This window comes from Hoplias malabaricus, chromosome 10 (assembly GCF_029633855.1).
Source record: "Hoplias malabaricus isolate fHopMal1 chromosome 10, fHopMal1.hap1, whole genome shotgun sequence".
Lineage (NCBI taxonomy): Eukaryota > Metazoa > Chordata > Actinopteri > Characiformes > Erythrinidae > Hoplias > Hoplias malabaricus.
Window position 1 is genome coordinate 38,973,839 of NC_089809.1, and position 22,025 is coordinate 38,995,863.

The 22,025-nt window shown below is 45.2% G+C and overlaps 2 protein-coding genes across 10 annotated transcripts in view; both read left to right on the forward strand.

The window, feature by feature from the left end:
- kctd5b (potassium channel tetramerization domain containing 5b) overlaps positions 1-5,809 on the forward strand; it is a 19,609-nt gene extending 13,800 nt beyond the window's left edge. For both annotated transcript variants that reach the window (XM_066683494.1, XM_066683495.1), the window contains 2 exons: positions 1,254-1,379; positions 2,628-5,809. In XM_066683494.1, the coding sequence (XP_066539591.1) occupies positions 1,254-1,379; positions 2,628-2,657 (156 nt within the window). In that variant the 3' untranslated portion in view covers positions 2,658-5,809. The remainder of the gene's footprint in view (positions 1-1,253; positions 1,380-2,627) is intronic.
- Positions 5,810-10,922: 5,113 nt separating this feature from the next.
- ube2ib (ubiquitin-conjugating enzyme E2Ib) lies at positions 10,923-17,865 on the forward strand. 8 transcript variants are annotated; one of them, XM_066682740.1, is made up of 8 exons: positions 10,938-11,071; positions 12,297-12,378; positions 12,888-12,964; positions 14,679-14,762; positions 14,859-14,931; positions 15,647-15,756; positions 16,739-16,818; positions 16,907-17,865. In XM_066682740.1, exons 3-8 carry the CDS (start codon positions 12,899-12,901, stop codon positions 16,968-16,970), a joined length of 477 nt encoding a protein of 158 aa, XP_066538837.1. In that variant the 5' UTR covers positions 10,938-11,071; positions 12,297-12,378; positions 12,888-12,898; the 3' UTR covers positions 16,971-17,865. The 8 variants fall into 8 exon arrangements, with proteins under 8 accessions (XP_066538830.1, XP_066538837.1, XP_066538832.1 ...); XM_066682735.1 differs by having other exon boundaries at positions 10,939-11,071; positions 12,297-12,452; XM_066682737.1 differs by lacking the exon at positions 10,938-11,071 and adding an exon at positions 11,122-11,405.
- Positions 17,866-22,025: the final 4,160 nt, after the last annotated feature.

Consider the following 22,025-nt stretch of genomic DNA (forward strand, 5'->3'; position numbering starts at 1 on the left):
AACCCACGCAGACACAGGGAGAACACACCACACTCCTCACAGACAGTCACCCGGAGGAAACCCACACAGACACAGGGAGAACACACCAAATTCCTCACAGACAGTCACCCGGAGGAAACCCACGCAGACACAGGGAGAACACACCACACTCCTCACAGACAGTCACCCGGAGGAAACCCAAACAGACACAGGGAGAACACACCACACTCCTCACACATACTAAGCTTAAACATTGAGTTGTAAATATGGAGAAAGCACTTTCAATATCAGTTACACCAAAGTCAAAGCTTAAAACATCTTAATGTACAATGCATTCCAGCACCTCCTCTCCCAGCTCAGGCAGAAGCTGCACTGAGACCCAGCTGTACACATAGATTTGTAATTTGAGCGTAGTTTATCAACGTAGAGCATGGATTGCTAAACTGTGGCTACTGATTTTCCTTTTATTTAATTTTTAGCACTTGAGTTTAGCACTTGAAAGTGTTTATTTACGAGAAGCAGCCTGATCTATGGCGTTCAAACCATTTCAAAATGGCCTCTGAATATGGTTTGAGTAAAGGGTCGCAGTGTGAACGGGGCCTAAAAGATACAGTAAATGCTGAAATATAGTATATAGTTGTTTATATAGGAGAGAGAGGGTTATTGAGGCTTCAGTGCAGCTTTCTGTTTAAGGTGTTTTCAGTTTATTTCTCACTGAAAGAGGAATCGGTTGTGTTTAACGGCTGGGAATTAAATAATGTAGTGGTCTCTGACTTTTGCTCAGGGCTGCATGGGTTTATACACAAGTGTGTTTCATATTCTTTTCACCGCTAGTGCCTCAGTCACGCTATCCGGGCATGTCCAAGCATGTTGCCTTTATTACACAGCTGTGTGTGTGTGTGTGAGAGAGAGCCTTGGGTTTACTCATGGGGACCAAAACCTGTTTACACACTAATATTGTGGGGAAACGTGTTCCAGATTGTGGTCCCCACAATGTAAATAAACCTTTAAGTCAAAGAAATGTTTTAAGGCTTTTGTAAAGTGATGATTGAGGTGTGTTTTAGGCAAATCTCAGTAAAATGAATGGAGGTCTATAACAGTATCCCCACAACGCATGAAAACAAACGTCTTGTGTTGGTGCCGTTGTGTTATTTTCTGTTTTATATTTTTCCCACAGAACAATTCTGTGAAAGTGATGGTCAGACAATGAAACAGATTTAAGTTGCTCTTATCTAACTGTGTGTGTGTGTTTGTGTGTGTGTGTGTGTGTGTAGCTGGTCAGCATTGGCTCCTCGTATAACTATGGTAGCGAGGACCAGGCAGAGTTTCTGTGTGTTGTCTCCAAGGAGCTTCACAACCAGTCGTATGGAAACAACAGCCAGACAAGTGAGAAAGCCAAGGTAAGGTGTGTGTGTGTGTGTGTGTGTGTGTTTAAATATTTATATGAAACTGTTTCTTTTATTTCTATTACATTTTCCATATGCACTGATCAGTTATAACATTAGGACCACCTCCTGATTCTACACTCGCTGTTTATCCTTTCAACGCCTCTGCTCACAACGGTCACTCTGTTGCTGTGCATACTTTGTTAGCTTCATTTCACCCTGCTCTGAAATGGCCAGGACCCCCACAGGACTCCCACAGAGCAGTGTCCGAATTTGAAAGAGGAAGAAACCGAAGCAGAAAGATTCCTTCTCAGATTTAACAGCTATAACTTACCAACAGATTTTGTGTAATTGTGTGTTGTTGTTGTTTTTCTCTGTCACTCAAAAATGATGGGTTAGTACCATCACGAACTTATGCCTACTGCTGCAGAGAGCCAATCAGAAAGCATCTGGCAGAATCCTGACGGTGAGGCCAGATTAACACACTGAATGTGTGGGCGGAGCTTCTGTGACGAGGGTTAATGAAACTTTTCTACTAATCATTAGTTGAAGCTTTGATAATAGTCTCTAGCCTAGTTTTCCAAGGCTGTTGTTTTCCTCCTTGTGCATTATCAGTCTTTCCCCTAATTCCGGCCACTGCTGTATATGGTGCAATTCCACTCTCTCTCTTCGCCAATCGCATTGGGTAAAACAATAAAACGTAAGTTCAAGCCTTAGTAGGGCATTTAAACATCAGTTTTTCAAGAAATCACACATCTAAACAATATTTAAGTGTCTCTAACAGTGTTGTAATTCTTTGTGTGCAAACTGCATGTGGAACACAACACATTTCCATTTCGTGACAGATATTTCCCTCAGTGTAAAAGTTAGTACGGATACCAACACAGGACAAACGTATTCTCATTGTGAACCTCTCAAAACCACTGAATGTGGTAGCAACTGTCTCCTTTGACTGTCACAAGCAGGGGAGGTGCTAATAATCTTAGCAGTATTGGCACCTACTTAAACGAAAGCGTTTTTATCTAAAAACATATTTTCTTTCAAAGACAAGCAAGTCTTGGACATTAATCTACACACATTTGACTCCTGAAAAATGTTGATTTGAGTGAGTAAAGCACTTCTATTTATTTACAGTTAGCTAAGATTTCTAATATTGTAATTAAAGTGGCCGGAACTTGGGGTACCTACGCTACCTAGTGTTCCATTGTCGCATGAAGGTCTGTGTTTCTGGTTTGATTTTTAATTGACGGTTGTTTATCTCAGCTTCTTCAGGAGCGAGGGTCGAGGATATGAGCATCCACAACCCCCAAGCCCTCGAACATATCAGCCAACCAACCGGAACATTCCACGAGTATGTGCGGAACATGATGCATGGCCACGGATATGACCCTCCAAACCTCCGACAGCACCCAGATCGCATGATGAACACACGGCAACACCCACGAGCACGACAGCAATGAGCTGGTCTACCATAGCCGAGTCTCTATATGCAACAAATTCATTCAGACATTTAACAGCCCTGCACAGTGATTCTGACCTTGCCTTGTGGCGTCAGTGTCCTAGAGACATGCTTGTAGGTTTGACAGACCTTTAAAACAAGCATAACTAAGATATCGTGCCTCCTCCAAAGCTGTGGTCACACTAGATTTTACTCAGTGAAATTTCATGAGCAGAATCCTCTTAGTTTATGCAGCACAGTGGTACAGCAGGTGGTGGCACTGTCACACAGCTGCAGGGTCCTGGGGTTGTGGGTTTGAGGAGTGTCTGTGAGGAGTGTGGTGTGTTTTCCCTGTGTCTGCATGGGTTTCCTCCGGGTGACTGTCTGTGACGAGTGTGGTGTGTTCTCCCTGTGTCTGCGTGGGTTTCCTCCGGGTGACTGTCTGTGAGGAGTGTGGTGTGTTCTCCCTGTGTCTGCGTGGGTTTCCTCCGGGTGACTGTCTGTGAAGAGCGTGGTGTGTTCTCTCTGTGTCGGCATGGGTTTCCTCCGGGTGACTGTCTGTGAGGAGTGTGGTGTGTTCTCCCTGTGTCTGCATGGGTTTCCTCCAAGTGCTCCATTTTCTTCGCACAGTCCAAAAAAAAAAAAAACACACATTGGTAGGTTGTCCGGGGACTCAAAAGTGTCCGTAGCTATGTGTAAGTGTGTGTGAGTGACTGGGTGAGTGTGTGATGCCCTGTGATGAAGTGGTGCCCCATCCAGGGTGTGTTCCTGCCTTGTGCCCAGTTACTTCTGTGTGAACTCTGGACCCACATACAATGAATGAATAAATTAAATCCTATTAATTTTATTCCAGATTCCATTTTACATCCAGAATTAAACGTGGCACTTCTGAGGATGTTTTTTGTTCGTTTGCTGCTCTGCAGTCGGTTTGCGCTGGAAACTGGTCTAATGTGTTTACGAAGCCCCAGTATCTGTAAACAAACAAACAAACAAAAAAACAAAGTGTCTCAGTCTGGTATGCTAGGCATCTGGATGTTTTTAGACAACGGAGACTCTCCAAATGTGGAAAAGCATGAAAAGACATGAGGATGTTGCTCTATTCGTGCTCCATAGGTGGATTACACTGATTAATTGTGTTGTTTCAGATTACTTAAGGGTGAAATGTTTCCAAATTCAGGAGAGCGCTAACTGCATGAAAGTAAACGCAGAGCGAAAGTGCTACAAAACTAAACAGTTCAAACAGTCTTCAAACAGTGAATGAAAACTTAAATTACACTTAGTTACATTCCACCATGTATAAACAATATATGTCACCCCCCCCCCAAAAAAAAACAAATACCATTCGTCCATCCATTTTCCACCGCTTATCCGGGTCTGGGTTGCAGGGGAAGCAGTCTGATTAAAGAAACCCAGACCTCCCTCTCCCCAGCCACTGCTTCCAGCTCCTCCGGGAGGATACCGAGGCGTTCCTAGGCCAGTCTAGACATGTAGTCTCTCCAGCGTGTTCTGGGTCTTCCCCGGGGCCTCCTCCCCATTGGACACGCCCCAAACACCTCACCAGGAGGCATCCGGACCAGACGCCCGAACCAAAAATACCATTCCACCTTAAAAGATGGGGATCTTCTGAATGTAAACAAACCAGAGAGATGCCCCACAATCAGACGCCCCCTTTAATACATTCCTCAAGTGAAACATCACAAGTTTTAGATTGAGACGTGAATTAGCCTCCTCCACCTACAGTGCTGCTGCTGTAGCCTCAGTGACCCGAAGGGGCGGGGCTTTTTACAGCAGTCCTGTGGGTCCATCTGTTTTTGAAATGGTGCATAAGCGTGAGGTGGACTGGAGTCTAGTGTGACCACAGCGTTTATAGAACACACAGTGCGGCACAAACCTTTATTTAAGGGAAGAATATCTACAGGGTAAAGTGAAGGAGACGGTTATTAGATCACTGTGCAAAACCTTTACACAATAATATATTCCACTTAACCTCTACTCTGTAGAATAAGGGAACATGCCTGATCTTAATCTCAGGGATCTGATCCAAACGTGGAAGAAGCAAACACAATCAGTCCTCTCTGTAGCCAATCTGTTCCCGTAGGCCATAATCCAGCCTTCTGTAGCTTAGCTGCTGTCCCACTTTATTCATCCAGTCAAACCCAGTGTGAATGCCATGAAAGCATTTCACAAAATTATACGTATTATGCAGAGACGTCTTTAAATCAACGTAGGAATCAGGGAGTGATCTGTGAGACCTGATTCAACTGCATTCCACTTCTGTCTTTAAACAGAGCCAGAAAGCCTCAGTAGGATTTGGAGGTGGACATCAGTCTGTGGATTGGATGGTTGCCTTATGTTTGCACTATATCCTGTCCTCCAGTGCTTAACCGGTACTTTCTCATGATTCCAGAAATGTGGTAGTTCCTTCTGCAAAAATAATAATATTCATAATAATAATACATTTACTATATACACCTGTCAGACACCTCCTGTTTTTCTACACTCACTATCCACACAGATCACTCTGTACTTATACAATTACAGACTGTAGTCCATCGTTTGCTCTGGCCCTGTTGTTACCCCCCCCTTCCACCTTATTCTCCAGCGCTCAGGACCCCCACAGAGCAGGTGTGATGTGGTGGTGGATCATTCTCAGCGCTGCAGTGACACTGACGTGGTGGTGGTGTGTTAGTGTGTGTTGTGCTGGTGTAGAGTGGATCAGACACAGCAGTGCTGCTGGAGTTTTTAAACCCTGTGTCCACTCTCTGTCCACTCTGTGAGACACTCCTCCCTCGTTGGTCCACCTTGTAGATGTAGAGTCAGAGACAGTAGCTCATCTGTAGCTGCACAGTGTGTGTCGCTCGTCCTCTAGTCCTTCATCAGTGACACAGGACGCTGTCGGCTGGATGTTTTTGGTCGGTGGACTGTTCTCAGTCCAGACACTGAGGGGTTTAAAAACTCCAGCAGCACTGCTGTGTCTGATCCACTCTACACCAGCACAACACACACTAACACACCACCACCACGTCAGTGTCACTGCAGCGCTGAGAATGATCCACCACCACATCACACCTGCTCTGTGGGGGTCCTGAGCGCTGAAGAACAGGGGGGAAAAGGGCTAGTGAAGTATGCAGAGCAACAGATGGACTACAGGGTGCTCCTGTGAGGTCAGTGGAGCTGAGAGTACACAGTGAGTGAAGAAACAAGGAGGTTGTTGTAATCTTTCTGTTCAAAAGTGTATTCATGTTGTTATTCGTTTACATTGTAAAAATGTTTGATTTTTTCTTTATTAAACCTTTGTATTTTAATCGTAGAGCGACGTAAGCGATAAAATGGAAATGAAGGAGGGAGGTCATCTGTTTGATCTCTGTGTTAGTGTTCACTCACAGCAGATAGTGATGATTCACCACTTTAGATTTGCCTTTGATCATCTGTGTTTCCCATAAACTAACCGTGTACTCCTTTTGAATTGATCTGTATTTACAAGAACGTGATGGGTTTAAGTTTCTGCTGACTCATGAGACTGCCCCCCCCCCCCCCCCCCCCAATATGGATGACACAGCACATTTATAGGAGCTGTCACTCTTACACACACTGTGCACTGACTGTTATGCTATAAACATGTTTTTAACAAATCCCTCTCGGCCTGTGTGTGTTTCTTTGTCTGATTAGAGCTGTTCCCCGTGGGAATTAAGCCTTAACCGTGCTTGTTTTTCAGCAGTGTGTTTCCAAATCTTTTGCGCAGATGACCCCCAATGGATGTTAAGGCTGTTCTGAGACGCCAAGGTTTTGGAGACTGTGTTTAATTCTAATTATAGGATGTAGGACTCCTTTAAAGACGTCCCATTCCTGTTACTGCTTAACGCCCTTAAACCACTGCTGTCCTCAGAGTCACAGATGTAGTAAGTAGAAGTCCTTTAAAGCAACAATAGGTTGTATTTGCACCTTAAATTTACAGCTTCAATCTTTGACCTGTAATACTGTACATTACATAGTGCAGTTTCTAATGTAGCAACAACAGAGGGTATTATTCTCCCTATTACAGCTCCGTGGAGCATCACAATGACTTTGAAGCTGTAGTTTAAACATAAAAATACTACCTAGTGTTTCTTTAAAGTTACTATTTCGAAGGTATTTTGTTCTGAAAATGACAATCAAAAGAATATTCCTTTGCACTGATTTACTAGTCATTTGTAAAATATACAAATAAAACTAATAGCACAGTGACCTGACGTCATGTTTTTATCAGAACAGTCGCGTGTCCATGTCCTGGAGTCCTGACTTATGTTTATAATGTATACTTTTGTCTGTGTGAAGACCAACAACAAACTGCCTGAGAACCAACGCTCACTGAATCTGCAAATGCCACACTACGCTAGTATTAGCAATAACTGATTAGCCTCGTTATCCTGAGATGGCTAAATGAGCTTGTTCTTTCAGCAGCCAGCTTCAAAAAATACATCCTTGAGAAAAGATAAATCACAGCAGAAATGTGATTTGCCAAAAGTGAAGCCAGAAAAAAAGTTTGGTTTTTTTTCTCAATGTAAATATTCATTTGGGAGAAAAAAAAACCCAAGTGATTTCACTTTTGTGGTTTGTCTTTTTACCCTATGTCCATTTAGTGGCTCTGTAGCCCCAGCCTTCCAGTGAACAATAAGGAGAAAATGATGCAGTGTATTTCAACAAAAAGAGCGAACCATTCAATGTCTGTAAGCGCTTGTCCAGTTTAGGGTCGCAGTGGGTGAATCGCTGGGTGCAAGGCAAGAACACACCCTGGAGGGGGCACCAGTCACATTCACTCAAACCTACGGACACTTGAGTGACCAATCTACCTACCAACATGTTTTTGGACTGTGGGAGGAAACTGGAGCACCCGGATGAAACCCATGCAGACACAGGGAGAACACACCACACTCCTCACAGACAGTCACCCAGAGGAAACCCATGCAGACACAGAGAGAACACACCACACTCCTCACAGACAGTCACCCAGAGGAAACCCACGCAGACACAGAGAGAACACACCACACTCCTCACAGACAGTCACCCGGAGGAAACCCACGCAGACACAGGGAGAACACACCACACTCCTCACAGACAGTCACCCGGATGAAACCCACGCAGACGCAGAGAGAACACACCACACTCCTCACAGACAGTCCCCACCTCCATTACCTGTTCTCCGTTTCTAAATCCTACAAGAGATAAACAGGTTTCGAACCCTTTCCACATTTTAAATGATATTACTAAAGATACACAGACCTTTGACTCATGGGTCCGGATACTTTTCGTTAATTAGTTTTTCACTTCAATTTCTGCAATAGATAAATGGAGAACTACCCATTTCCCTATTTTGTTTGTTTTCAACCAGAGAATGTCGACTTTATGTTTTTTCTTTTTGTCCAATGAATCACAACAGAAATACAGAGAATATTAGAATCAGATATATTTAATTTTTCATTAAATATTTGATATTTTGTTTCTTCATACCTAACAAAAAGATAACATATGTGTCACATAAACGTCACAGTTCTGCTGCAGTTTTACAAACTTCCTTACATTAGCCTGAGAACACCCTCTGGACACCCATGTCCTCAATGTGCACAGAACTCTCAGCATAGGTTACCGCTTTCCTTGACCATGTTTCTAATTAAATCGTGAAATGGGTCAAGTATAAGAATAAGTATCGGAATAAGTTCTTCCGTTTAAAATATATGGCGCTATTAGTGTTAAAAATGTCCGGTTCTGGTTAATATCTGCAGCCCAATACATAATCAGCCACAAGCAGAAATGAAAAACTCATTATTTTAATTTATTTTTGCTCATATTCATTTCCCTACACTGGGTCCTGTACTCTGGATAAACCTGGTCACCATATAAAGTATAGATGATGTTTCCAATATAGAAACTACGCAGTATGAATTGAGAGAAACACCCCTTTTTCTTGGTGAATGGTTTCATCCATCAGTCCTAAAGCACTCTGTCGCCCTCTGGCGACTCTCTCTGTAATTAGTGTTGCCATAGTGATAACACGGTTTTCCTCTACATGCCAACGGACCAAGTGTTTCAGGCAGTGGGGTGTTTATCTTTTCAACAAAGGAGAAGTATAACGTTTAAAACATTAAAACAATATTATAGAGTGTGTGTGTGGGAAATAAAAATGGAGAGAGAGGGAGAGAGAGATTGGGCTGTCTAAACAAATGCCTGTCCACAATGTCTGTATAAAATAAATAATGAAAGAACGACGAATTAAACTCATGCGCGCTTCGTCGTCACTTTCCTAACCACCCAATGATTTAGACACATGTGTAAGCGCATTGATTACTGACCGCAACGTGAGAGAAAGTGCGTTAGTGTCGGTGTTGCTCTCAGGCGATTGCAGCGCAGTAGCAGGGGTCCTAATTTAGTCCGGTTCAGAACAGTACTCCTGCCTCCCAGTGATTCATGAATCACTGGTTCTCTGGAGTCGACTCTTTGTTTAAAAAAAAAAGAATATAAGGAATCGATTCCTAGTCACAGATTCATTTTAACCAAAGCTTGTATAAATGATTCTTCTCTGTTTAAAAGCAGGACAGTGCCTTACCCACAAATACAGAGTCAGGATTAAACCACTTTACACGCGATTTATACACTTTTAGAGATGATAAAGATACATATGTGTAAATATTGCCACATTTGTTCCAAAATAACATGCAGATTAGGGTCACTTCTGACAACACTGTGGCTCTGCTGACCCACCTCTGGTGCTGCAAACCACATGTAACCCACATGTTAAAAAAGCTCTTTTGATCACACTTCACACATCAGGTCTGACCCACTTCTGGCGAAGATATGGCTGTGCTGGCCATAACAATTTGGTATGACCCAAAAGTGTCCAGTGACTTCTGGTGAAATGAGGCCCTTGTTTGGTTTTTACTTGGCCTTCATGGTGACTAGTAGAAGGTAGTCACACAGGCTCCAGGCGTGTGTGCTCACTGCCCCCTAGTGTTCACTGGTGTGTGTAAATGTGTGTTTCACTGCACAGGTTGGGTTAAATGCAGAGAACAAATTCCTCTGTCTGCAGAACTTTGGCCAATGAAGTGATTCTGATTCTAATTTTTCCACCAATGTACAGCAGCCAATCCTCACCACATCACCACATACCAGTTATTAGGTAGAGAGATGACGAGAGGCAGTTTATTTAAGATGGAGACAATCAGGAGACCAGAACTGATCATAGGGGTAGATTCAGCCAGACATCAGGGTCATTCTAGAAACTGCCCCCACAGTTCGTTAAAGACTTCAGTTTTACCTCAGTTGGTTTTACATGTCATCTGAAGACAACAGTACGGTACATTGTCCCTGTCACTTAACAGGCATTGGGATCCACACAGGCCACAGGGACATCACCCCCAGTTAGACCCACCATCAAAGCTTTCCTAGAGGTGCTCTTCCACTGCATGGTCCCTACTCTACTCAACTCAGAGCTGCTCTGCTTATTTGTAAAATGACGCCGTGGTCTTTTGAAGAGGTTCAAACGCTCCTCGGATCGGTGGCCGACGAAAGAATCCAGCGAGAGCTGGACGCTGCAACAAGGAAGGAACAAACTCTACTGATCTGTCTGAACTGATGACGGAGCTGTGTTCAGTCCCAAACAACAACAACACGCCGATACACCATGAGTAAACACCGCTTAACGTTACCACCGCCATTGTTGTGGTTTCCAAAGCCCACTGTTCCCCTTAGAGACAATGTTTTTGCAGCATCATTGGCAACATTTCTTGGGGGATACTTATAGGGGAAAACCAACCGGGTACTAAGCAAGTAGAGTTGAGTAGAGTACCATACAGTGGAAAAGTGCCATAGGAGGACGCCTATCTAAGTACTGGGCCGATCCATCCATTTACAGTGGAGTCTGTATGTATATACATAAATTATATATATATATAAACTGTGTGTGTGTGTGTGTGTTTATATATATATACAAACACACAGTTTGTTCCAGGACCTTATTTTTAAAACTCGTGTCAACGAACCTGCTCGAAATTTGGCCTGAGTCGACTCCAATCGGTCCGAGTCTCTGAATCACTGGTCAAGAGTCAACTCCGACTCACTGACCTTTTTGGGTCCGAAGAACCGACTCTCTGGGAGTCGACTCCTCCTCACTGATGCCTTTTTCGGGAGGGAGAAGAAACTTGGCCGGGTTTATTTTATTTTTTTTTTTTTTAAGCTAAGTGGATTTGTCCCGAGTCTGGCGCGGTTCTAAAAGAACAGTCTGGAAACACTCGCAGCGGTAAGCGGCTCCACGGCCGATCCAGGTTCTGTCGGTTCCTTTTAAAACGAACCGAATAGTGATTCTTGTTTTTGTTTCACTCTCTTTTCCCTCCGGTTACACGCTCGTGCTTGAGCCGCGTGAACGCGCGACCGCCGGCGTCAGAACTCGGTTCCTTTGTCCCGCGCGGTGGCGAATGCCGTTCCAGCGTCGCGTGAAGAGGTTCTGGACGAGGTTGGGTCCCTCAGTGACACAGTGAAGTCCGAGCCACTGTTAAACGAGTCTATCCGCATCGTATTTATTGTTCCGTGGTGTTTAGGGACTGAAATGTCCCCCCATTTGGGACTTGACACTTGTGGGTGTTTCAACTGATTACATTTATGGAGTTTGAGCTTCTTTTGTAAAGAAAACTTGTAAATCAAAAGGTTTTAAAACCGGGAGATATTCCTAGTTGACAGCCCTCAACTTTGGGCTTGTCTGGGTATAACTGAGAAATCTAGAGAGAAGTAAAACAAAGCAGGGTTTCTAAATTAGCCAGAGAACTTAAACCAGGTGTCGACTGTCTTAGAAATGCTGTTTCTTTTCTTAACGGACAGGCTTCACTTTTGGGCGGAAGTTATCTGATTAAAGGCACTCTAAGTGGTTTCTCCAGAGTACCAATATGTGTTGTTGTAGTTCACCTATCTAGCCACCAGATGTCTCACATCTCAAATCTGTAGTGCGTTAATGGTGCCCTCTATTGGACAAGCAGCAAACCACAAAAGCATAGACATCTGTTCTGTTTTTTTAATGCTTCTGCTGCATTAACCTTTACAGTTCATAACTGTTTTTCTTATGTTTGTTTTAAATTATTCTACTTTAAATAAAATAAAAACACTAAGTACATCTTTAAGAGGCTTATTCAAAATTTAAAAAATGTTTCAGGGCGACTAAAGCTCACCCTTCAGCCTGAATACTCTCAGTAAGTGTTTAAACCTGACCTATGTACGTTTGGGGAATTAGCGACCTCTCTGGTAGAAATTAATTATTTGCATGAAATGTGTAATGTGGGTTGTGCCGTTGTGCTTCCTCTTTCTCAAACTGATTTATCTGATGGTGGAGAGTGCACTCGGGCAAGAAAAGAGTCCGAATGTTCAGTGTAATTCTTCAAGCGTTGAAAGAAAAAGATTGAAACTATAGACATCACATCAAAAGTGAAGGTGGCTCATATCTCTTCATATTCAGCGATATCTCTTTCCTTCCACAGTCTTTCAGTGCTGTACAGATTAGCGCTGTGAGCCACGCCGTGACCAGCCCTCTACGATTGTGGAGAACTGCAGTTCTCTCTGGTGTGTTTATGTTCAGAATCTCCACCTGTTTAAGGAGAAAAACGACTTGTTTGTACGCGACTGAAGTGTAAATTGTAAGTGTTTATTCACTGTTTGAATCACCACAGAAACTCATGTGTAACTCGAGCTGTTTAGTTTTGTAGCACTTTCCCTCTGCGTTTACTTTCACGCCGTTAACGCTCTCCTGAATTTAGAGAGAGTTCCCACCTAAATAATCTCCTGCTGCTCCACAGCCCAGTGCGGGAGAGCTTTAAAAACGTCTGTCCCACACTTGGCATTGAGCACGGTGAATTTTGGCTCTTGTGCACCTCCTCCAGATTTTCCTGTGGCGTTTCTTGATTTACTTAGAGATGATACAGATGTTCACAGATGATGAAGGGTAAAAAAGTTAATAATGAATATAATCAGAGGATATTTTCACTTTCTTCAAACACAAGTCTTTGATGTTTAGAAACAAAAAGAAAAAAGTAACAAGATTATTTGAAGAGCAGTTATTGTCTTCTTCATAGGATCAGCAGTCATGTCTGGCATTGCCCTCAGTAGACTTGCACAAGAACGTAAAGCATGGAGGAAAGACCATCCCTTTGTGAGTATCCGCCTGTTGTCTCTCTCTTATGACAGACTCATTTTTTTCCTGATTTTTATGTGATAACCTTAAAACAAAATGCTAGCTGCAGGATGGTTGTATGTCTGGTGTATGTAGTTGTACACCGTGTTGTTCAGTTAATTAGCTCAGCTCAGCGCAGAGGTTCACAACCACCTGGACATGGAGCAGTACCAAGCCATGGGTTTGTTTGGTGCCAGGCCAAACACACAACGAGTGCGGAGAAATAAGAGCACAGAGCAAAAACAGCTAAAAAACAGAGCTTCTGCTCCTCGCTCCTCACTGCTGTGCGCTCGGGGTCGGGGTGAACAGCGAGCGGCTCATTATCATTTAAAGGAACAGGTGCTGAAAGCGGGCGTTCTGAACAGGGGCTGTTTACACAGGGGGAGAACACTGCTTAATACTTTTTTTATACAATATAAACATTGCAGTTAAAGCCCAGAGTAATCGAGGCTAGATTTTAAAGGATCAACACCTTGAGTTGGTGCTGCTCCAGGGTTTAAACCATCACAGTCTATTAGACTTTAAGTGATGTCCACATCATACGTTTAAAACTATATCTTTTACAAAAGCCCTTTTGAAGTATCTTAGGTTAAACCTTCTCTTGGCTTCTGTAGGTTATTTATCAGCCGTACATTTGTCATTATCTACGTGTGGCCCTATATTTCAGTAAGTGTTTTTATTAATACAGGTTCTCAGCTGGTGTGTGTGTGTTAGCACCTCCTACACGTTCCCTACAGGAGCCAGAATGCAGTGCTTATTTCTTCTGTAATGTTTTTTTTCTCCTTCAGTTTTGGTTTCAGTTTTCAGACACATTTTTATCCTGAATTTCAGTTTTGTTTTGTTTCGACCGAGAATTTTCCCTGTGATGCATCACTAACCTCATATAAGCTAATGCTAAAGTACGTCTCCCCATATTTTTGGGGATGTACTAATATCTGCAACTATATGTGACACACTCTCCCTCTTCTCCACAGTGGAACACAGTTCTGTTTCTTAATGAAACGTCTGTGACCTGCTTTGGTCCAAACCCCACGAGCCCCACAGCAGTGTTCTCCCCCTGTGTAAACAGCCCCTGTTCAGAACGCCCGCTTTCAGCACCTGTTCCTTTAAATGATAATGAGCCGCTCGCTGTTCACCCCGACCCCGAGCGCACAGCAGTGAGGAGCGAGGAGCAGAAGCTCTGGTTTTTAGCCGTTTTCACTCTGTTCTCTTTCTTCTCCGTTTTTACTCAGTGCTCTTATTTCTCCGCGCTCGTTGGGTCTGTTTTGCTGAGTTTAACCTCGTCTCTGCGCTCTCACATAAACACGGGTCCAGCGCTGTGATTGGACAGACTCAGACGAGGGGGCGGGGCCATTCTAAAGTCTCTGCACTCGTCAGAATCAGAACGGCTTGTTTCATTCCGTGTTTTCTGACTTCGAAAACACACAGAAAAATGACTGGAGGGACTTGTTTCACAGTGTGTGGGTTGGTGGGCTCCATTTCCACACATTAATCTGAACATGCACTGAACGAGGGATTATTTTGTAGTATGATCCCTTTTAAATGTGTGGACAGTTTTGAAATGTGAACGTGTGGAAACAGCATGTGGAGCCTGTTAAATTCTGCTCGAGTGACCCCCGGGTTCATGAGGAAGTAAAGAGGAAAGGCTCCAACCGTGTTGAGAGGTGAGATTCACTCTACTGATCTTTTCCAGGGCTTTGTTGCTGTACCAACTAAGAACGTTGATGGAACGATGAATCTGATGAACTGGGAATGTGCGATTCCAGGGAAGAAGGGGGTATGATTCTGTTGTTTAAGTCACTTAAATAATGTCTAACACCTGTGCTTTTATCAAATCTCTGGCTGCTAACGTCCTCCTCTGTCTCTTTTATAGACTCCTTGGGAGGGAGGTCTGTTCAAGTTACGGATGCTCTTCAAAGATGACTATCCCTCATCACCTCCAAAATGTACGTTTTAAATACACAGATCAGACGTAACATTAAAACAACGTTGTTTCTACACTTACTGCCCCAACTCTCAGCTTCACTGACTACACGGGAGCTGTTCTACAGTTACAGACTGTAATCCACATGTTGCTCTGCATACCTCATTAGCCCCCTCTCCCCCTGTCCCTCAGCGCTCAGGACCCCCACAGAGCAGGTGTGATGTGGTGGTGGATCATTCTCAGCGCTGCAGTGACACTGACGTGGTGGTGGTGTGTTAGTGTGTGTTGTGCTGGTGTAGAGTGGATCAGACACAGCAGTGCTGCTGGAGTTTTTAAACCCCTCAGTGTCTGGACCGAGAACAATCCACCAACCAAAAACATCCAGCCGACAGCGTCCTGTGTCACTGATGAAGGACTAGAGGACGAGCGACACACACTGTGCAGCGACAGATGAGCTACTGTCTCTGACTCTACATCTACAAGGTGGACCAACGAGGGAGGAGTGTCTCACAGAGTGGACAGAGAGTGGACACAGGGTTTAAAAACTCCAGCAGCACTGCTGTGTCTGATCCACTCTACACCAGCACAACACACACTAACACACCACCACCACGTCAGTGTCGCTCTGTGTTGAGTGTGTGTGTGTTAAATATTTTTCTCAGGTCTAGCTTTGTGCAGCCTTTACTAATTCTGAGTGGACGGTAATAGGTTTCCCCTTTTCTCTCGTCTTTTCTCAGGTAAATTCGAGCCTCCGTTGTTTCATCCTAACGTCTACCCGTCAGGAACTGTATGTCTCTCCATTCTAGAGGAGGACAAAGACTGGAGACCTGCCATCACAATTAAACAGGTAGTGTGTGTGTTTCTGTAGACTGCAGTGCACTGTGTCGTCCTGTAGTTACTTACTTTTATTCCTGCACCATCCATCGACATCACAGTTCAGGGGGTGCAGGCTTTCACCAAACATTTTACGTCAGTGTAAAAGCTTCTGCGTTGACGTCGATGCAGAGCCTGTGGCGTAGGCTACGCGTTTATAGTTGTGTACTGATGTCTGAGGCAGACTGCTAGGGCTACAGCTTAAATGTTTTGTGCTGCGTTTAACCTCGTCTTTGCGCTCTCACAAACGGGCGCCCTGCGCTGTGATTGGACAGACTCAGACGAGGGGGCGGGGCAGTTCTAAAGTCTCTGCCCTTGACGTCAGAATCAGAACGACTCGTTTTATCCCGTGTTTTCAGCCCTAAGGCCTTTTCACACTGAGACACACGTCGCTTATATTAATGGTGTAGTCCACACCAAGTCAGAAACGTAGACTGTGATGCTGTGTGAGGCGACCAATCAGAGCAGAGCTGTTGTGGTTGAAGGCCAATCAAATGATCAGGAAGACGGCACCTGAAGAGCTGGTCACGTTCGCAGCAGAAGCGTAAAAAAAACATTAAAAAGCAATCAACTTGTTGACTACAAGAACACATCCCTTTTAATAACGAGAGCATCCAGCTGAAGCCGAGACTCAAACTCCCCCAGTGAGCTTCGGAAACCCTGCTGAACTCCCGTGTCGTTCTGGAGACTGGGGCGGAGTCAGTGTGGCGTTTAGTTGCAGTGTTTTAAAGTAAAATGATAAATATATCACCACTCCTACTCAGTGAATCCGTTTATTCGTCCTCTTCCAGGGTCTTCCTGCAGTTTCTGAGTTGAGACAAGAACACACCACACTTTGTGATTGGTAGTAGTTGGTTTTACTTCAGTGTGTGGGTTTGAAGGACGTAATCGTAATCTCTAAAACACCTTTCCAGCTTTTTTCTGTGTGTGATGTGGGTGTTTTCTCATTTCTGTAGATTCTGTTGGGCATCCAGGAGCTTTTAAATGAGCCTAACATCCAGGACCCAGCCCAAGCTGAGGCTTATACCATTTACTGGTGAGAGATCACACACACACACACACACACACACACACACACACACAGTGAAGAGTGTTTTCTAACGTGTGCCGTGTTGTGTTTTCAGTCAGAACAGAGTGGAGTACGAGAAGAGGGTCCGAGCACAAGCCAAAAAATTCTCTCCCTCGTAGACGTTGTTGGTGGAGGGATGGATAGATGGAGGGAATGTGTCAACACCGTTATTTTTTATTTTTATTTTTTATTTTCCCCTCTCCCCCTTTCTCTTCTGTGGCTGGGACTGAAAGGACTCTACGCTGACGTCTGTGCCATCTGTGTCCCGACCTCCTCAGGCTCCGCCCCGACCGCGATGTCACTAACACGACCCCAGCTCCGAAAAGCCTCAGCAGAACAGTCCCCGCCCCCTCCGCTTTCTTACTGGCCACAACCCACCAATCAGAGACAGGCTTTATTTTTAATTTTTTTTTCGGTTGAAGCAGATATTGAGTGACTGAATCTTTTGGATTGAAATTCTTAACTTTCTGTGAGAGTGGGATGAGAATGAAATGGGTTTCCTCTTATTTTAATGTTGAATTTCCTTCTCTTCCTTGGTCGGCTTCCTCCCTGTGTGTGTGTGTGTGTGTGTGTGTGGGTGTGGGTGTGCGCGTGAATGATTGTGTGTGTGTGTGTTCACGTCCAGTTTCTCTCTACCGTGTAAACCTGCGTATGAGTCAAACAGTGCCTCGTGATGTGTAACTGGGACCGGCTCGGCTCTCTCTCGGTTTACTCGCTCTCAGTTCTTTCTTCGCTCTTTCTTCACCGTGACGTTAGCTCTTGGCTCCGACTTCTCGGAAGTCCAACCCGAACACCGCCAGAGTCTATCCACCGCCGGAAATGTGGCCGTGTCGTTCTGCGCCGAGTGGCTGCCACTTTGAAGCACGCTAATGCTGGTTAAACTTAAGACTAAGAGGATGAATTTGGGATCATCTTAGGGTTGAACTCCTCTGATTCACCCGGATGTTTTTTGTTTGTTTGTTTGTTTGTTTGTTAATGATGGGAACACGTGTCCTGAGCTCTCTGTTGGTTTAATAAAACTCTTTCTATAAAATCAGACCTGTGTCAGTCACAGATGGACAGCTGAGAGTCAGAATGAACTCCTCAGTTGCCAAATGATTGTGTTGTGGATCTGTGTTCTCAGTTGTAACTGCTGTAAACTCATGTAAGTGCTTCATCCTCCTCAGGGTTGCACTAGGTCCAGAGTCGACATGGAATTATTGGGCGCAATCTCAGTCACTGAGACACGTGTAGACAGTTTCACACAGTCACACACACACTCACCTGTGGACAGTTTCACACAGTCACTCAGTCACACACACACACACCTGTGGACAGTTTCACACAGTCACTCAGTCTCTCTCTCACACACACACACACACACCTGTGGACAGTTTCACTCAGTCACACACACACACACCTGTGGACAGTTTCACTCAGTCACACACACACACACACACACACACCTGTGGACAGTTTCACACAGTCACTCAGTCACACACACACACACCTGTGGACAGTTTCACACAGTCACTCAGTCACACACACACACACCTGTGGACAGTTTCACTCAGTCACACACACACACCTGTGGACAGTTTCACACAGTCAGTCACACACACACACACACACACCTGTGGACAGTTTCACTCAGTCACACACACACCTGTGGACAGTTTCACACAGTCACTCAGTCACACACACACACCTGTGGACAGTTTCACACAGTCACTCAGTCACACACACACACCTGTGGACAGTTTCACACAGTCACTCAGTCACACACACACACACACACACACCTGTGGACAGTTTCACACAGTCACTCAGTCACACACACACACACACTCACCTGTGGACGGTTTCACACAGTCACTAAGTCTCTCTCACACACACACTCACACCTGTGGACAGTTTCACTCAGTCACACACACACACACACCTGAGGACGGTTTCACACAGTCACTCAGTCTCTCTCACACACACACACCTATGGACAGTTTCACACAGTCACTCAGTCACACACACACACACACACTCACCTGTGGACGGTTTCACACAGTCACTCAGTCTCTCTCACACACACACACCTATGGACAGTTTCACACAGTCACTCAGTCACACACACACACACACACTCACCTGTGGACGGTTTCACACAGTCACTCAGTCTCTCTCACACACACACACCTATGGACAGTTTCACACAGTCACTCAGTCACACACACACACCTGAGGACGGTTTCACACAGTCACTCAGTCTCTCTCACACACACACACCTATGGACAGTTTCACACAGTCACTCAGTCACACACACACACACACACACACCTGAGGACGGTTTCACACAGTCACTCAGTCTCTCTCACACACACACACCTATGGACAGTTTCACACAGTCACTCAGTCACACACACACACACACACTCACCTGTGGACAGTTTCACACAGTCACTCAGTCTCTCACACATACACACACCTGTGGACAGTTTCACACAGTCACTCAGTCACACACACACACCTGTGGACAGTTTCACACAGTTTCACACAGTCACACACACACTCACCTGTGGACAGTTTCACACAGTCACTCAGTCACACACACACACACCTGTGGACAGTTTCACACAGTCACTCAGTCTCTCTCTCACACACACACACACACACCTGTGGACAGTTTCACTCAGTCACACACACACACACCTGTGGACAGTTTCACTCAGTCACACACACACACACACACACACACCTGTGGACAGTTTCACACAGTCACTCAGTCACACACACACACACCTGTGGACAGTTTCACACAGTCACTCAGTCACACACACACACACCTGTGGACAGTTTCACTCAGTCACACACACACACCTGTGGACAGTTTCACACAGTCAGTCACACACACACACACACCTGTGGACAGTTTCACTCAGTCACACACACACCTGTGGACAGTTTCACACAGTCACTCAGTCACACACACACACACACACACACACCTGTGGACAGTTTCACACAGTCACTCAGTCACACACACACACACACACTCACCTGTGGACGGTTTCACACAGTCACTAAGTCTCTCTCACACACACACTCACACCTGTGGACAGTTTCACTCAGTCACACACACACACACACCTGAGGACGGTTTCACACAGTCACTCAGTCTCTCTCACACACACACACCTATGGACAGTTTCACACAGTCACTCAGTCACACACACACACACACACTCACCTGTGGACGGTTTCACACAGTCACTCAGTCTCTCTCTCACACACACACCTGTGGACAGTTTCACACAGTCACTCAGTCTCTCACACATACACACACCTGTGGACAGTTTCACACAGTCACTCAGTCACACACACACACCTGTGGACAGTTTCACACAGTTTCACACAGTCACACACACACCTGTGGACGGTTTCACACAGTCACACACACACCTGTGGACAGTTTCACACAGTCACTCAGTCACACACACACACACACACTCACACTCACCTGTGGACGGTTTCACACAGTCACACACACACCTGTGGACAGTTTCACACAGTCACTCAGTCACACACACACACACACACACACACTCACCTGTGGACGGTTTCACACAGTCACTCAGTCTCTCTCTCACACACACACACCTGTGGACAGTTTCACACAGTCACTCAGTCTCTCACACATACACACACCTGTGGACAGTTTCACACAGTCACTCAGTCACACACACACACCTGTGGACAGTTTCACACAGTCACTCAGTCTCTCACACACACACACACACCTGTGGACAGTTTCACACAGTCACTCAGTCACACACACACACACACCTGTGGACGGTTTCACACAGTCACTCTCTCACACACACACACCTGTGGACAGTTTCACACAGTCACACACACACCTGTGGACAGTTTCACTCAGTCACACACACACACCTGTGGACAGTTTCACACAGTCACTCAGTCTCACACACACACACTCACCTGTGGACGGTTTCACACAGTCACTCTCTCACACACTCACCTGTGGACGGTTTCACACAGTCACTCTCTCACACACTCACCTGTGGACGGTTTCACACAGTCACTCTCTCACACACACACCTGTGGACAGTTTCACTCAGTCACACACACACACACACCTGTGGACAGTTTCACTCAGTCACACACACACACCTGTGGACAGTTTCACACAGTCACTCAGTCACACACACACACACACACACACCTGTGGACAGTTTCACACAGTCACTCAGTCACACACACACACACACTCACCTGTGGACGGTTTCACACAGTCACTAAGTCTCTCTCACACACACACTCACACCTGTGGACAGTTTCACTCAGTCACACACACACACACACCTGAGGACGGTTTCACACAGTCACTCAGTCTCTCTCACACACACACACCTATGGACAGTTTCACACAGTCACTCAGTCACACACACACACACACACTCACCTGTGGACGGTTTCACACAGTCACTCAGTCTCTCTCACACACACACACCTATGGACAGTTTCACACAGTCACTCAGTCACACACACACACCTGAGGACGGTTTCACACAGTCACTCAGTCTCTCTCACACACACACACCTATGGACAGTTTCACACAGTCACTCAGTCACACACACACACACACACACACCTGAGGACGGTTTCACACAGTCACTCAGTCTCTCTCACACACACACACCTATGGACAGTTTCACACAGTCACTCAGTCACACACACACACACACACTCACCTGTGGACAGTTTCACACAGTCACTCAGTCTCTCACACATACACACACCTGTGGACAGTTTCACACAGTCACTCAGTCACACACACACACCTGTGGACAGTTTCACACAGTTTCACACAGTCACACACACACTCACCTGTGGACAGTTTCACACAGTCACTCAGTCACACACACACACACCTGTGGACAGTTTCACACAGTCACTCAGTCTCTCTCTCACACACACACACACACACCTGTGGACAGTTTCACTCAGTCACACACACACACACCTGTGGACAGTTTCACTCAGTCACACACACACACACACACACACACCTGTGGACAGTTTCACACAGTCACTCAGTCACACACACACACACCTGTGGACAGTTTCACACAGTCACTCAGTCACACACACACACACCTGTGGACAGTTTCACTCAGT

Bases quoted from the DNA above. Each gene is read 5' to 3' on its own strand.
- ube2ib (XM_066682733.1), top strand. From the start codon at position 12,899: ATGTCTGGCATTGCCCTCAGTAGACTTGCACAAGAACGTAAAGCATGG. The intron at 14,932-15,646 runs GTACGTTTTAAA...GTCTTTTCTCAG, and splicing joins TCCCTCATCACCTCCAAAAT to GTAAATTCGAGCCTCCGTTG. The intron at 16,819-16,906 runs GTGAGAGATCAC...TTGTGTTTTCAG, and splicing joins GAGGCTTATACCATTTACTG to TCAGAACAGAGTGGAGTACG.